We start from the raw sequence: 15,307 nt of genomic DNA, 5'->3' as shown, positions 1-15,307 counted from the left end.
TTGGGGGGTAGGGGGGGAAGGTGGCGCTTGGAACCTATAGAGAGACGAGGGGAAGTACGTAACTCCAAGACTTCATTATTATTTGTGAATCAAATTATTGTTTCATTTGATTCAACAATTGTTTAGTAATAATTATGACCACCGTTTTACAGCGAGACTGTTAACTTAAAAAAAAATAGACGTAAAAATGTTGAATCACATACACGCGTTTAAACTGGTGGGTGTGGGTGTGGGTGTGGGCAAGGGGCGTTGTTGGCCCTTTAATGCCAGGTACACCACCCCGGGTTGAAGTTTTGGTGGACGTTGTCCGCTTGGCGTGGGGCGCTAGCCTGGGATGACATGTTTGGCAATGGTTGGTTGGGTGTTGATGATTAATATAAAAAACTAAAAAAAATTAGGTGCCACATGGAACCCCAACGCCGATCTGGCCACGCCCCTTCCACACCCCACTGTTTTGGGTGTGGATTGGTGGAGCCCACACCTGCCACGTGTCGAGCAACGCCCCCAACGCCGACCTGGCCCCGCCCCTTCCACACCCCACTGTTTTGGGTGTGGATTGGTGGAGCCTACACCTGCCACGTGTCGAGCAATGCCCCCAACCCAAGACCCAAGTGACTAATAAACAAAAGTTTTTCAAATTATAACACAATTGTGGGAAAACAGAACGTCGAATGTCGATATTCAGTATTCATGTTCAATCGTTCATCATCATCAGACATCAGACGACGATGTCCTGCCTTGGGGGATTCATCATCATCATCACAGCAGAGGAGCGGATTTATAGGTCGAAATTGAGTGAGAAATCAAGGAAATCATCATCATCATCATCATCATCATCATCATCATCATCATCATCATCATCGACACATGAGGTGTTTCAAAGGGCGAATCCAGGGTTTTGTGGGGTGGATAATCTTGAGACTGAGGTATAAAATTCTTATAATTCTTTTTTATTTTAGAACCTTTAGCCTTATTGTGTGATTCGGATTCATATGTTTAGGGCCCTAAATGCTAATGCTTAGTAACTTTGTTTGATGTTTAATACTTTAAATGTATTATGTATGTTTAGACTTCGTGTGATTAAATGAATGTTTTTGTTTAAAATTTAGAAATTATTTTTTATGTATTGTTGATCAAGCTATTTTTCACTTGAAACAAGATTTGAACAATACCAAAAATTCAAAAAATTATTTGGCTTTTTGTTTCCTAAAAAGTTGATAACTCTTGATGAAGCCAAGCTTAAGGCGTGTTGTTAGCGCCTTTAAGATGCATTGAAGTATGAAGGAGAGTCCGATATTGATGCTAAAGAATTGTATACGGAGTTGAAGTTGACTGATACATTTTTACCAGACACGTTGACACCCCTTTTGATGTTTTAGACCATATCTTCCAACGCAGTACTACTTATCCTAATGTTATAAATGCATATAAAGTGTTGTTGACAATTCCGGTAACCGTGGCATCGGCAAAAAGAAGTTTCTCAAAGTTGAAGTTGTTGAAGACCTTTTTACGTTCTACAATGTCACAAGAAATGCTAAACGGGTTGGCGACAATATCTGTTGAAAGTGAAATATTAGTTACTATGGATTACAAGGAGTTGATCGAGAGCTTTGCTTCAAAAAACGTTAGGAGAACCACATTATTCGCTTAGTAAGGCTATAGGGTGTGGTTGGAGCCCCATGTGGCTTTATCAAGTCCACGTAGGATCCACGTAGATCCATGTCAGCCATGGAGCCCCCCTTTAATTTGTAGGGTGTGGATGGAGCCCCCAATTAAACAAAATTAAAAAAAAAAAATTGATTGGTTTACAAGTTGTGGGCCCCCCTGATAAAGCCTTTCGAGCTCGTTACCACAGTGGCGGACGTTCAATGGCGCCCCGACATAGCGCCGGGGATGTGGAAGATGGCGGGGGTGGGGCGCTATAGAGTGCCAGCTGGGTTGGGTGGCGCCCCCACACCCTCCAGCCTAAGTAGCTTCGATACTTTGATCATTTTTGCTACACTATTTTTTATTAATTTGTTTTATAAATCTCATAACAATTATCGTTGTATTTATATATTTGATTGAATGATTGATAAGTTTATATTATATGAAGATTTGTGAATATGGCCCAATTTTTTTTTTTTTCGAACAGGGCCAATTTTTTTTTTTTTTTGGTCATTTTTGGAGACGGCTCTGCCAAGCCCCTCCACACCCCATAGTCTTAGACCAAAACGTAAAACATAGGAAAGAGTAACTATTTCGACTTAGTATGCGCGCATTGTGATGGAGCCGCTAAACCACAAAAATATATGGTTAAACACACACATGTTGCAGCTTATACCGAGTCTAAACAAAGAAAAAGAATATCACACAAAAGGCATAACCAACAAAGCAAATTGTACAACAAAATAAAATAAAACCTAAAGTTGTATGTAAAAAAATTGAATAGTATACTGTCAAAAAAAACTTTACGTTTATAAATTTATATAAAGGAAAACAAAGTATAAAGGTAGAACTGTTACTTAGAAACCTACAGGTAAAAAATTTATATTATATATATATATATATTATAAAGGTTAAATATTAATACTAAAAAAACAGAAGAAAAAAAAAAAGAAAACCACCTTTTAATCACTCACGTTTAGAGGAAAGAAAAGCCCTTGAGTCACTCACACGTGACTCAAGGCGTACCAAATTAAACGGTGAATATAAGACATAATTTAAATAAGTTGAAATGAGAGTGTTATCGATAAATTGGTGAAAGTTAAAAGCTATTAAATCCAATATCCCTGAAAGTTATATTGTGATTTTGAAAAGGGTAACATATAAGCTTTAGGGTTAAAACATATGGATTAATTTAGAATAAAAAATACTTGTGTATGAGACTAAATGATGTATTTTTTGAAAACTCAAAACATTTAAAATAATGGTCTTGTTATCCTCCATTTATGGTTATGGTCAAAATATGGCTTCTGCGAGTTACTACTTGTAAAACATGAAACAAATCGAAGTAGAAAAGGAACCCAGTTGTGTTAAAGTTTTGAATTTAGATTAAAAAATAATAAAAATTGGTAACCTACTTATGACTATTTTTCATCAAGTAAAACATAATGCTTAAAATGAATAAATGATATACTAATAATAGTACCAGATAGTCTTTTCTTTTTATACAGTACTATTTTTCAACATTATTGTGCTTATTATATTATATTTTTTTATATAGCATTCATTTCTGGAAAATCACTTTTCCTCTTTTATAAGATGCAACATTTTCTTATGTTTTCTATAATTCTATGTAACATGGTGTTTAATGCTTTTAATTTAAGTTCAATATATCATGTATCTTAGAGTGCCCACTGCCCACATCCGTGTGGGTTTGGGCTCGCCCGGAGTGACATGGAGGGGTGCTTACGAGGGTGGCGTGTAGTGGTTTGTGGCGGTGGTTCTTAACCGAAGTCCAAAATTTCAGACTTGGTTCGGATGATGAATTGTGCCCGACTTGACTTAATCAGAAAAAAAAATGAAAATTAATCGCTGAATCAACGGTAAAATAAAATACAATTTACATCAACAATCTCCTCTATACATATTAAAACAACCTTTTTAAAAAACATACAATCATCTCTCTTTCAATATGTAAAAATGGCCACAGACTACCCGAATAACCGACGTGGTAGTATTTTCTTTGGTTCTGAAACCGTCTCTACAAGATATACTGGAAAACGTTTTGGTAGTGGAAAAAGAAAACGCTCTGGTGTTCAAACTGGACAACGTTCCGATATGACGAGAGATATCGGATGAGGATTTACCCGATATAGACATTTACATACGAAATTATAGTGGTCCCGATATAGATGTTTGGGATTATAATATATGGGATCATTAGCGATTTGATTCATATGACGATGAGTATGATTCGTATTTGTCAAATGACGATCACCACTGAAGGTGATCAAACCGTCTAAGTGTGATTTTTTTATTTATATGTTGGCTTATGTATGTTTTAAATTTTAGCTGATGTATGTTTTTTATGTATTTTTTAGTGTTAATGTTTACTTTGAATTTATTTTTTTAATTTAATTTTAAATAATAATATTCTATTATTTAAATATAAACAAAACATAAAAATTAGTAATTTGATTTATATTAAATTAATTGTAAAAGTTGGTGATGACGGAGAGTGTGAGGTGGATGTTTGCAGAGATTTGTAGATGCCTAAGGGGACCCAGGGCGACCCGTGGTCATGCTATCTTCACGCGTGGAACGAAAAGGAACACCGCTGCCAGTCTGCCACCACTAATCATCACGCGTGGTTATGATAACGCGTCGTCATCATCACGCGTTGTATATTCAAGTTGTTTTGTGAATGATTTTGAGATGGAGATGAGTGTGTAGTGAGTGATGTGCATTTCCACTAAAATCCATCACTAGTGATGGAATAATGTTCGATGACATGACGGAAATTGATTGGATGTTGAGAATGATGAGTGTGTGGTGAGTGATGTACGCCCCCACCCCTAAAAAATGATGGTTTTTTAAGGAAGTTTGGAACGTGACGGTTTGGTGAAGGTTTATGAGTGTTTGTTGATGTAGATGCTCTTATTATTTTCATTTGATGTTTGTAATTTTGATTTCTTTCTTAACTATTATAAGGAAAAACACAAAAAAATCTTTTTAATATGATGCTAACCAACAATATCAAAAACACAAAAAATCTCATTTATATTCTACTAACCAACAATATCAGATAAAGCATAGTTTGTGTTTGTACGAGACATGATAGAGGTGTATAAAAAAACCGGTTTTAGAACCGAAACCGGGAAAAAAAACGAAACCGGCTTTTTTTAACCGAACCGGTTTTATAACCAAACCGCCGGTTTGTGACCGGTTACTATTCTTAATCTGAAAAACCGGTTAATAACCGAAACCGGTTTAAAAAAACCGGTTAGAACCGGTTTAAAAAAACCGGTTAGAACCGGTTAAAAACCGTTTTTTTTTTTTTTTTTTTTTTTTGCAAAAACCGGTCCCAACCGGTTACACCGTTATTGTTTTGGAATTGAAAAACCGGTTAATAACCGAAAGCGGTTATAAAAAAAAAAAACGGTTTTTGTTTTGGGTGAAAAAAACGGTTTGGTTAATAACCGAAACCGATTTTTGTAAAAAACCGATTTGTACACCTCTAAGACATGATGCGACTTCAAAAATGTTTAAAAGAGTAGAACGTATTCTGAATTAATTAATAATATATTGTTTAATTTATTTTTTCCTCACTAAAAAATTCATACATTTAACGAACGTGGTAAATAGCAATAGCAATAATGTATAAAGGAAAAAAAATAACTGGATTTTTTGAGTAAATAAGGGAAAAAAATTAACTGGATTTTTGAGTAAATTAAAAAGAATACATATGAGAGCTTTTAAGAGCTATAAAAGGGTGTCCACAATTGATTTGAGTGGCTCTTAAGCATGACTAATAGTTATTTCTCTATTCAATAAAGGTTGCCAATTTGCAATCCTTGCAATTGTTTCATATGTTAAATTTAATATTGCAAATTATTTGCCCACTACCATACCAACTTGCGATCCTTGTAATTGTTTCACTGTTAAATTCCTGTTTCGATTTCAAGTAAAATACGATTCTTATATCATGACAAGTTACAAAACTTAGCACCAACCTAACTTAAATATATAGAAACACTCATACATATTTAGGTATTTAGCTTAAACGGGTTAGAGGGGCAGCAAAAGCGTAATTTTAGACGGATGGTGAAACCGTAAATTTAAACTGGGAGTAGAATTAGAAATGGGTTTTTGAACTAAGGGCAAAAGCGTAAATTTTGAGCCAGGGCAAAAAGAAAATTTTATGTTGAATTAGGGGCAAAAACGTAATTTTAAACAAAGGAGGAAACCGTAATTTTAAATTGGAAATAAAATTAAATTAAAAATGGGTTGTTCAATAGGGAAGTGTCAGGCCAGCTGCCTGACACTATTCCCCTAACTTAGAAATGTATATGTAGTAAATGCAAAAATCGTCTCTGAGTTTTACGCATTTTTTCTGTTACATCTAAAATAAGAACTTTTTGTAACTGAATACCTGATGTATCATTTTTGTTGTCATTTTCATCCAAATCCTACTCTATGACATTATATTTATAGTTATTTTTATTGTTTTTATTGAAAGAGAAAAAGAAAATTAAAAAACAAAAGAATAAGTTGGTAAATTGCCAAAATTCTCCCTGAATTAACGTAAGGTTGCCAAAATCATCCCTTCGCTCTCGGTTGGGTAGTCACCCTCAGGCAGCTATGGGGCTAAGCTAGCTTGTGGAGTGAGATCACTCCAGCGGTTGGTAGGACCGTGGAATACCCCCCCCCCTCCTACATTTTAACTGAGTTAGTGATTTAGATGGAAATGACAACAAAATAAAACTTCAGGACTCCACTTACAAAAAAAAATGTATATTAAGTGTAACAAACAAAAGTCTCCAAACCTCAGGGATGATTTTAGCATTTTACTAATATTATAATGTATTTTATATCTATACTAAACAAGTTTCTTCGTTAATCCATTTAACACACTCATATCATATTTCCTTTAAAATATAATACTTACAAGTTTACAAAAGAAATTAATGATTCCAGCCCAACTGGTTGATGCATTGGAATTATTTACAGTTAATTGAAATTCTGCAAATTTGAATGGTGAACATATTACATATGTCTAAAACTTACATGGCATTTATATAACTTGAAAAATATGTTGATGAGTTTATTAAAATAAAACTGAAAGTTGATTATAAGACCATATGGTGTGAAGGGGTTTGAAAATTTGACGAGGTTACTGGTTCGACACGTGGACGACACGTCATTCACGCCCACACTGTGTGATCTAATCTCATAATGTTATCTTAGAGAATAAAGTATGTAGTTTAAGTCATGTTTTATAAAGATGTAATTGTGAATCAGGGCCGGCCTTCAGAATTCGTGTACCCTGTTCGAGCTCGAAAAAATGTGCCATGCCTTAACGAAATTAGGTATTGGGCTCACTAGAGGTCTAAACCTAATGCCAAAGGGGTTAATAACTAATTTAAACCATAAGAATAGTTGTGTAAGGAGGTCTATGTTGATGTTTGTATGAGTGTACCCTATTAAAAAAATATTTTACATATACATATCGGGTTTTTTTCACAAAAAACGTGCCCCTCGAAATATCGGGCCCTGGCCGGTGGTCCAACCCGCCCACCCCTAGGGCCGGCCATGTTGTGAATAGAGGTGCACAAACCTGGTATTATTAATAACCAGTTTCGGTTTCTCGTTTTAAAGGTTGGAACCGGTTATTGCTATAACCAGTTTTCGATTATTTGACCGAAAAACCATACCCTATGTGCCGGTTCCGGGTAGGGTTCGGTGCCGGTTCTTAAGAAACCGGGTATTAAAATACCCTATTTTCGGGTTTTTTATACCCTATTTCCGAGTTTTTTTAGTTCTATATTTTCATATTTTAATACTCTATTGCGTTTTTAACCCTATTTTCCCGTATTTTTTGTTTATTATTATTAAACATGCATTGTATAATGTAAGAAAATTAAAATAAATACACTAACATAAATTTAAAAGAAAGATATTAGAATCATGTATTGGGTATAGTCGGGTATAATCAGTTTCGGTTACAGTTCTTGTCAAGTTTCGGGTATTAATCGGGTATGATCGGTTCCGGTTTCAGGTATTGAGATCAAAATACATACCCTATCTATACCCTACGTATAGAGTCGGTTCCGGTTTCGGGTATAGAATACCTGGGAATTAAGAATTCCGGGTTTTTTTTACCGGGTCCGGTACGCTTTTTTTTTGTGCACCTCTAATTGTGAGCATGAATTTATAGTTTCAAAGTGGTAAAATGTGTAAAAGAAAAAAAAAACATGAATTGTTTTCAGGTAAAAACCGACTATATAATAGAATTAAGCAAATCGTGTTTAGGTCTATGTCACGTTTATTAGGCTATGTGGTGTGAATTCACGTCCCCCGCCACATAGACTAGGGTAGATGCACGGTAACCCTCGATCGCGAAAATGATCCCACTTCCCAAGCTAGCGACCCGACAACGCTACCTGGCAGCGAGCTCACATAGACTAGCGAGAGGGATAATGGGCATGATCTTACATATGAGGCGAGGTGAATGTGTTCCAAAATCCAGCCAATGAGTGAGAGGAGCACAGATGGAGAGTGCGGGTTCAAAAGTTAAGACCACACCATATAGCCTTGTATTTTTTTGCACAAAATGAATGAACTTGGGTGCAAAGTGATAACCGAGAAATGGCTGAAACATATAGAAATAAGAATAAATGGTCTGTAACCATTAACCATAATGTTCATAGCAGCATCTAATACAATAAGAAAACAAACATCCAACAAGTCAAAAACAATAGCACCCATTAAATGGAAATGCTTCCTGAAACTGGCTCAACCAAAAACAAAGATAAAACACCTAAAAGATGCGAACCGGCTTTCCCATTGTCGTCTTCAAGTACAAACATCGGACCTGCAATCAATAAACAAGATTATAAGAAATGGAACCCGATTTGATCAATGTTTTAACATATACGTAGAAAGATTTGATTATGAAGAGTTTAACTCACATTCTGCCAGTTTTTCTTCAACAACGAAACAAGAAAATTAACGCTCATCTGAACGTTTTGAAAAATCTGTTTCTCCTCCATGCTGCAGTTCCCGACAGCAACTCCCATGCACAACACCTTTTTCAGTTGAAACTTGACAGTTGCCTTGGTTTCATTCACCTTAGCCTCGAGGGATTCCTGGTGGGAAACAAGTGTCGGGAATTTACCTGCATTGCCAAAAAGAAAACTATTTACAGTTCAAAACAACAATTAAACATATATAAAAAACAACGTTTAATCAAAATCCGTAAGCCTTTTTTTCAACAGATACACTTACCGGCCTTGTTTAGACCAGGGCCCAACAAACGAGGGATCTGCTTGATAACAGATTCAGAAGCCAAAAACGCTTGGTGTTTCTTGGCAAGCTTCTTCACCAACTTTTTGTTCTTGTTGAGCTTCTTAAGTCCTTCAACATCCATGTATTCAAGACCGATCTTTTGGGCCTGTAAATACCAACAAGCATAATCGTTTAGGCAATTGTAATGTCATAACTTCTATCAAAGATTTGTGACAAACTAACAAAAACTTACCTCTTCTACATGCTGAGCATCCCCGAGCATGCAAACTTTCAACTTAGGGCGAGGAATGTGAGGCAATTTCACGGTGCCACTGAAACGCTTGTCCTTTTGTGGGTCGTAGTTCTTGAGTCCAATCTGGAGCTCGATAGTCTCGGTGAAGTTACGCTTCTTTTCTTTGGCATCGGTGGTAATTTGAGTAATGGCCTCACGCAGGGCTTCACTCTGAAGCTTACTGCGAAAATCAAATAATCAAAGAAATAAGCGATCATGTAAACACCACAGTTAAACTGAAAATCCAAAAAGTCTTCCAAAATTAAACAAACTTAACATCAATCTCCTGTTTAAAAATTTAAAATCCATCATTGCAAAATCAAACCAAATTCCATGAGGTTATCATAAAACAAAGCAATTCAAAAGGCGTAGTTCGACGAACAGTGATACATACATATCTTGTTTACATGAAATTGTCATATAACAGATTCCAGATTCTACAATGTATCAAACTCATTCAAATATCACATCTCTTACAGATTCCACAATGTACTAAATTTTACTCAAACATCACAATTTCTTTTACAGATTTCACAATGTACTAAATTTCACTCAAACATCACAACTTTTTACGGATTCCACAATGTATCAAATTCATTAAAATATCACACTATTTACAGATTACACAATGTATTAAATTCAATTAAATATCATATTTTTTACAGATTACACCATGTATTAATTTCATTCAAATATCACATTTTTTTACTTATTACAAAATGTGTTAAATTCAATCAAATATCACATTATTTACAGATTAAACAATGTATTAATTTCATTCAAATATCACATTATTTACAGATTAAACAATGTATTAATTTCATTCAAATATCACATTTTTTACTTATAACACAATGAATTAAAATCATTCAAGTATCACATTTTTAACAGATTCATGTTTAAACTAAAACCTAAACTCAAACAATACGCATACAAATCAGAAAACTGTTGATCACGTATCTCATAAAACCTAAAGGAAAAATTAATAACAAGCTAATTACAATTAAAATGACTGAATCTAAACACGTACCTCATTTTTGTTAGGTTTTCCTTAGTGAAACTTCACTTCTGCAGACAAAAATAAGAAAACAAGCTATCAATTTCATCGTCAATGAGCTAATTAAACATGAACATTGAAAGATCTAATTCAATTTTAGTAACGAAAACGAGCTAACTATAGATGAAACAAACGAACATAGTTCAATTTGTAACATCATGTGTTTGAAATTAAGGAATAATGAAGCGTGTAGATCTGATTGAACGGTTAAGAGAAGATGAAGAAGATGTTTACCTTCGGTATAAACCCTAACTGCAAGCAGGGAGGAAGACAGCGGCTGAGTTATAGTATTATTCAACTTAGTAATAAGACGAAACCCTAATTGGGCCTGGGTCGTGAACACCTTGACCCATAATCGTATTTCGGGTCACTTTCTTATGTAATGTTAATTTATTAATTTGTTTCGAACTATGGCTGGTAAGTCGTGTCTTAGCGGGTTTAACAGGTATTTGACGACATGAACAATACAGGTTTTAAACATGAATAAGACTCGCTTAACTACTTTATATCGAATGTCTATATGAATAAAACTCATTTAACTACTTTATATCCAATCTTCCTAAACTAATAAACAAAAATCTTTTTGTACACATGTCTCTCGGGTGCCTCCTCCCTTTTAATAATAGTATTACATATTAATTCTTATACACAAAATGTAATATAATATTAATTAATATAGTTAGAGATATAAACGTATAAATTCAAATTTACTTAATAATTATCTATAACAAATATAAATGTATCAAATAATATAATAAGTATAATATTATTTAATATAGTTAGAGATCAAACGTATAATTTCAAATTTAATTAATAGTAAATTACTTTTTGAGTCCCTATGTTTTAGTGGTTTTAACCACTTGAATCCAAAATCAAAAAGTTTAACGTCCTGAGTCTCTAACCGCTCATTCACACCCCATGTAAAAAATTCAAAAAACTTTTTGTAAGGCCAAGTTCTCTAAGTTCTCACAACTTGTAGAAATTTTCATTTTACCCTAACCATATATATTTCTTAAGATAAAATATATTATTTGGATATAAACAATAATTATTAATAAAGTATCAAATCATATGTACAAGTACTTATAGTATATAACTTAGAAGACTAAAATTACAAACGGATTATCTAAATAAAGTACCAAGTTATCTTTAAAGCGAACACTAAATGATTTTTAAAAGACATATTTTTTTTTGTTATTAAGTATATAACATTCTATTTACTTAAGCCGTGTAATACACGTGTTCAGTATTTTCTCCCAATTCTAAATTTATGTTACTATCAATATGTTTTCATCTTAAAAAATGGTCCAACTTTCTAATAACATTGAGTTTTAAAAATTAAACTTAATTTCAATCATATTACGCAATTAAAGACATCATCATCATGCTAAATAAAGACATTATATAATATTATAAAAATTTTAATTTGAATATTTAAATGTCAACTACTAATTAAAAAAGTTGTTGTAGACGCTCAAATTTATAGTTTAAAAAATTTTAGTCCTATTTTTTTAAACGTCTACTTTATTTTTAGTATGATTTTTTAATATGTAATATTTTCTATGCAATGATAATATTCATATCTTGTCTCATGATCCACATATCTAAAAATAGCATTTATATCTAAGTATTTACTATATCATTAATATACATAGTAGAATTTAATTACAATTCATTTACCATAACCTCATAACTTATGATTATTTTAAAAAATACATACAATTTTATGATCATTATTTTTTAGTGTTACTTCTTTTTAAGACATAATAAAACATAATAAAATGGATTGTAGTATCTCAAAAGAAAAGAGAAAACTTAGAAAATCATTTTGAATAGCGAAAATTAATTGTTCTTTTATTTTACTATTTTATCTAAATAAGATGTAACAACTGTCACTAAAATCAATAATTAGGACGATAATTAGTCAATAAGAAAACCCTAATTGAGACACCCAAGTAATTCTGCATTGGCCCTAAAATTTTCAGAACCATCGGAAACAGGATCAGGGCCCCTAAAACTCAAGGGTGGCAAACCCTAGTTGAATAATTATCTAAATTAAACGTTGCTATGTTCTGATTGGCCCAATTGTTGAATCACTAAAGCTAGTCCCGAGCCTAGGCAGCCAATGAATTAGACTGCTTAGCTTACGGACCGCAAGGGAAAGGGTTTACGGTCTGTAAGCGAGTCTCAAAAATTGCTATAAATAGCCGACCTTGGGACTTGAACTGAGAAATGAAAACGACGTAAAGTTGCTGTCTGTACGTCGAGTTAAGGCTGTAATACTACAATAAACACACACACGATCACGAGGTGCTGCCGCAATCAGGGTAAACTCGATCGCTATTACGATTCAACGTCCGATCGATTATAACTATCCAACGATTGTCTGAGTGCTGCCCAAATTGAGCTGATACTTTGTTATTCATTGTGATTTCGACTTGAATGTTTGAGTGTTGTTCGAATTCGGACTATGCTCTGTCATTCGTTGTGAATCCATTGAATTATTAAGTATTGCACTTATTAATTGTTGTGAGGGTTTAATCTCGTGAATTGACGTAACTGCTGAATTAGTTACTAACCCGTTTGTGTGTACATTGTTAATTAAATTAGGTTAATCACAGGCAAATCAGTAAGGCTTAAACTATGCTCGAAAAAAATCTGCAAAGTGAGTCATTCTCTTTTTATCAACTGTTTTACAAAACTCCAAGTTATTTTCAAAGTTATAATTACAGGGATTAAGTCTTTGTAATCACCAAATTACAGCCGGTATGTGGGGTTTTGTATACATTACTTGATAATCTTCACCATTGGGGCAGCCACTAGGTGATATGACCATAATCACAGACACCATTGGACAGGTGGGCCAATGGGTCAAGTGGTAAAGTATCGTGGGTAGTTGGTTTGATATCAGAAACATTGTAATCGCTCTTAATACTGTGAATTATAACTAATGGGTCGTTTTAGCAAAATGAATGATTCACTCAGTATTTCCCCGCTGAAAAAACCTTTTTCAAACATGTTTCAGGTGATATATTGTGAGCAAAGAAAGAGAAGTGCCGTGAAGCAATCCCAACTTAGAAAAGTGGCTCAGTATAAATAAATAAAAGAAACATGTTTTGAAAAATAAAGATTTCCCTGGGAAATCACATTGTTGTAAATTTCGGGAGTTTATCCCTAAAGTTATAAAGCGAGCAGTTTAAATTATTAAAAGATCCTGTTTTACAAGACTTCCGATGTCGCTAAAAAATTAAATACCGCAGGATTTCTGTCCCACGGCTCCGGAAATGGGTAAAACCGGGTCGGGGGCCGTGACAGAAATAAGGTGGTATCAGAGCCACTGTTTTAAGCTTACTGATTAAGCTCACTGTTCTAATTGATTTAAGCCTATTGAAAAACAATTAGGAAAATTTTATTTGTCTATATGTACATTAACTTATTAATTGTTGAAATTACAGTATGGGTAAACAAAAGATTTATGCTATCTACCGCAAATTAGATAATACACCTAAAGAACAGGGAACCTCTTCCTCCAAATCTCCCACCAAGTTAGAGGAAGGAATCTTTGTATGTAAAGCAAATTATGAAAACCCACTTACCCCGGAGAAAAGGAATTTGATTATTAGGAAGGGTCAAGAGAAAAAGAAACCCCAAACCAAGAGAGTGAGGTTTAACCCGAAGATTCAGGAAATTAGCAATAATCCACCAGGGGAAAATAACCTAGATGAAAAATGGGCAAATTTGTATCTGCTCGCTACCGTAGCAGAAAATGCAAATCTTTAAAACTTTAAATCTAGAAATAAGTACTTCCCAGTAAATAAATAAATAAATCTGAGTGTGTTCTGTTTGCTGTTATGTGGTACAAATTAGTGTGCAATAAAAATGTTTATTTGTTAAACTTTGTTCCAAAGTTTTAACTTAGCATTTTTGTACATTTTGCATATATGCTACACAGCATGAGTGAGCTATCCGAGGCGTTTCAGAACCTCAACCTCTATCATGTGCCAATTGAAGTCTCCCACAACTTCACTGGTTACATTGCCGACATAGAGGAACCTCTGGAATTCCAAGCTCCACCGCTGGAAAAAGCAAAACCTAAAAAGAGGAGAAGATATGTAGGGTGGAGAAAAGTGCGCAGAAGAAAACCTGCAACTAGGAGACTCCCTAAAATAGAAAATCCTGTAAATGTGAGCAAGGGAAAGGAAATAGAAACCGGAGAAAGTTCCAAACCAGTAGGGACAGAAATAGGGATAGATCTAAAGCAAAAGGGAATAGAGATCGGAGAAAGCTCTAAACAGCCTGAGGAGATCACATTCCAGGACGAAATAGACCGTCTACTGGCCAATTGTGATGTCATAGAACCGGTCAACAATAATCTCTTCTCTTACCCTGCGACAGCCCAATTCCCAATAAACCTAGAACCCGTGATTCCAGACCCACTAGTCCACACACGACCATTAGGCCAAATGGAAGAATGGTGGACCAATGACTGGCAATTCCAGAATAGAGTCAATAGTCCCTATAGTTTTCTCCCACAGTTTGATCCAGAACCTGTCCCCAATCCGCCAATGAGCTATGAAAACCTGGCCGAGCTTCATCAGTTTGGTGAAGAACTGATAGGCACTGGGAATAGGATCAGGGAAATTGGGGAGCAGATTTCCTGGAAGTATGACGAAAGGGAACGTCACTACTGAACTGTCAGTTGATCCAAGAATAGTGGGGAGGGTTGGAAAAGTTTGTTTGTATTATAACTAATACAGTAAAACTAACTCTGTAAAATGGGCAATAAAACAATGTAAGATAAAAGGTGTGTATTGAAGCAGATATAATATATAAAACAAAACAGAAGTTGTGACACCTGTGTCACCGCGACCATCAAACAAATACCAAGCCGATGAAATATTGTATTTCATACTTGGGATCTTGTATAAATATGTGTATGTTTTGCACATATCAATTATTGTTCAATTTCAAACTCTACATTGCTTTCTAGAGCATTATACGCAAACTGGTGCGTAAACGTACTCAGT

The 15,307-nt window shown here is 34.4% G+C and overlaps 1 protein-coding gene across 1 annotated transcript; it reads right to left on the bottom strand.

Moving 5' to 3' along the window:
• Nucleotides 1–8,297: 8,297 nt before the first annotated feature.
• LOC110878829 (60S ribosomal protein L10a-1) lies at nucleotides 8,298–10,633 on the bottom strand. Its single transcript, XM_022127209.2, has 6 exons — nucleotides 10,515–10,633; nucleotides 10,254–10,291; nucleotides 9,185–9,404; nucleotides 8,932–9,097; nucleotides 8,616–8,821; nucleotides 8,298–8,518 (listed from the first exon to the last, which is right to left on the bottom strand). The coding sequence occupies exons 2-6, from the start codon at nucleotides 10,256–10,258 to the stop codon at nucleotides 8,465–8,467; spliced, it is 651 nt and encodes a 216-aa protein (XP_021982901.1). The 5' UTR covers nucleotides 10,259–10,291; nucleotides 10,515–10,633; the 3' UTR covers nucleotides 8,298–8,464.
• Between the last annotated feature and the right edge of the window lie 4,674 nt (nucleotides 10,634–15,307).

This window comes from Helianthus annuus, chromosome 1, assembly GCF_002127325.2.
Source record: "Helianthus annuus cultivar XRQ/B chromosome 1, HanXRQr2.0-SUNRISE, whole genome shotgun sequence".
Classification (NCBI taxonomy): domain Eukaryota; kingdom Viridiplantae; phylum Streptophyta; class Magnoliopsida; order Asterales; family Asteraceae; genus Helianthus; species Helianthus annuus.
This window is presented reverse-complemented; position numbering and strand designations above follow the sequence as displayed.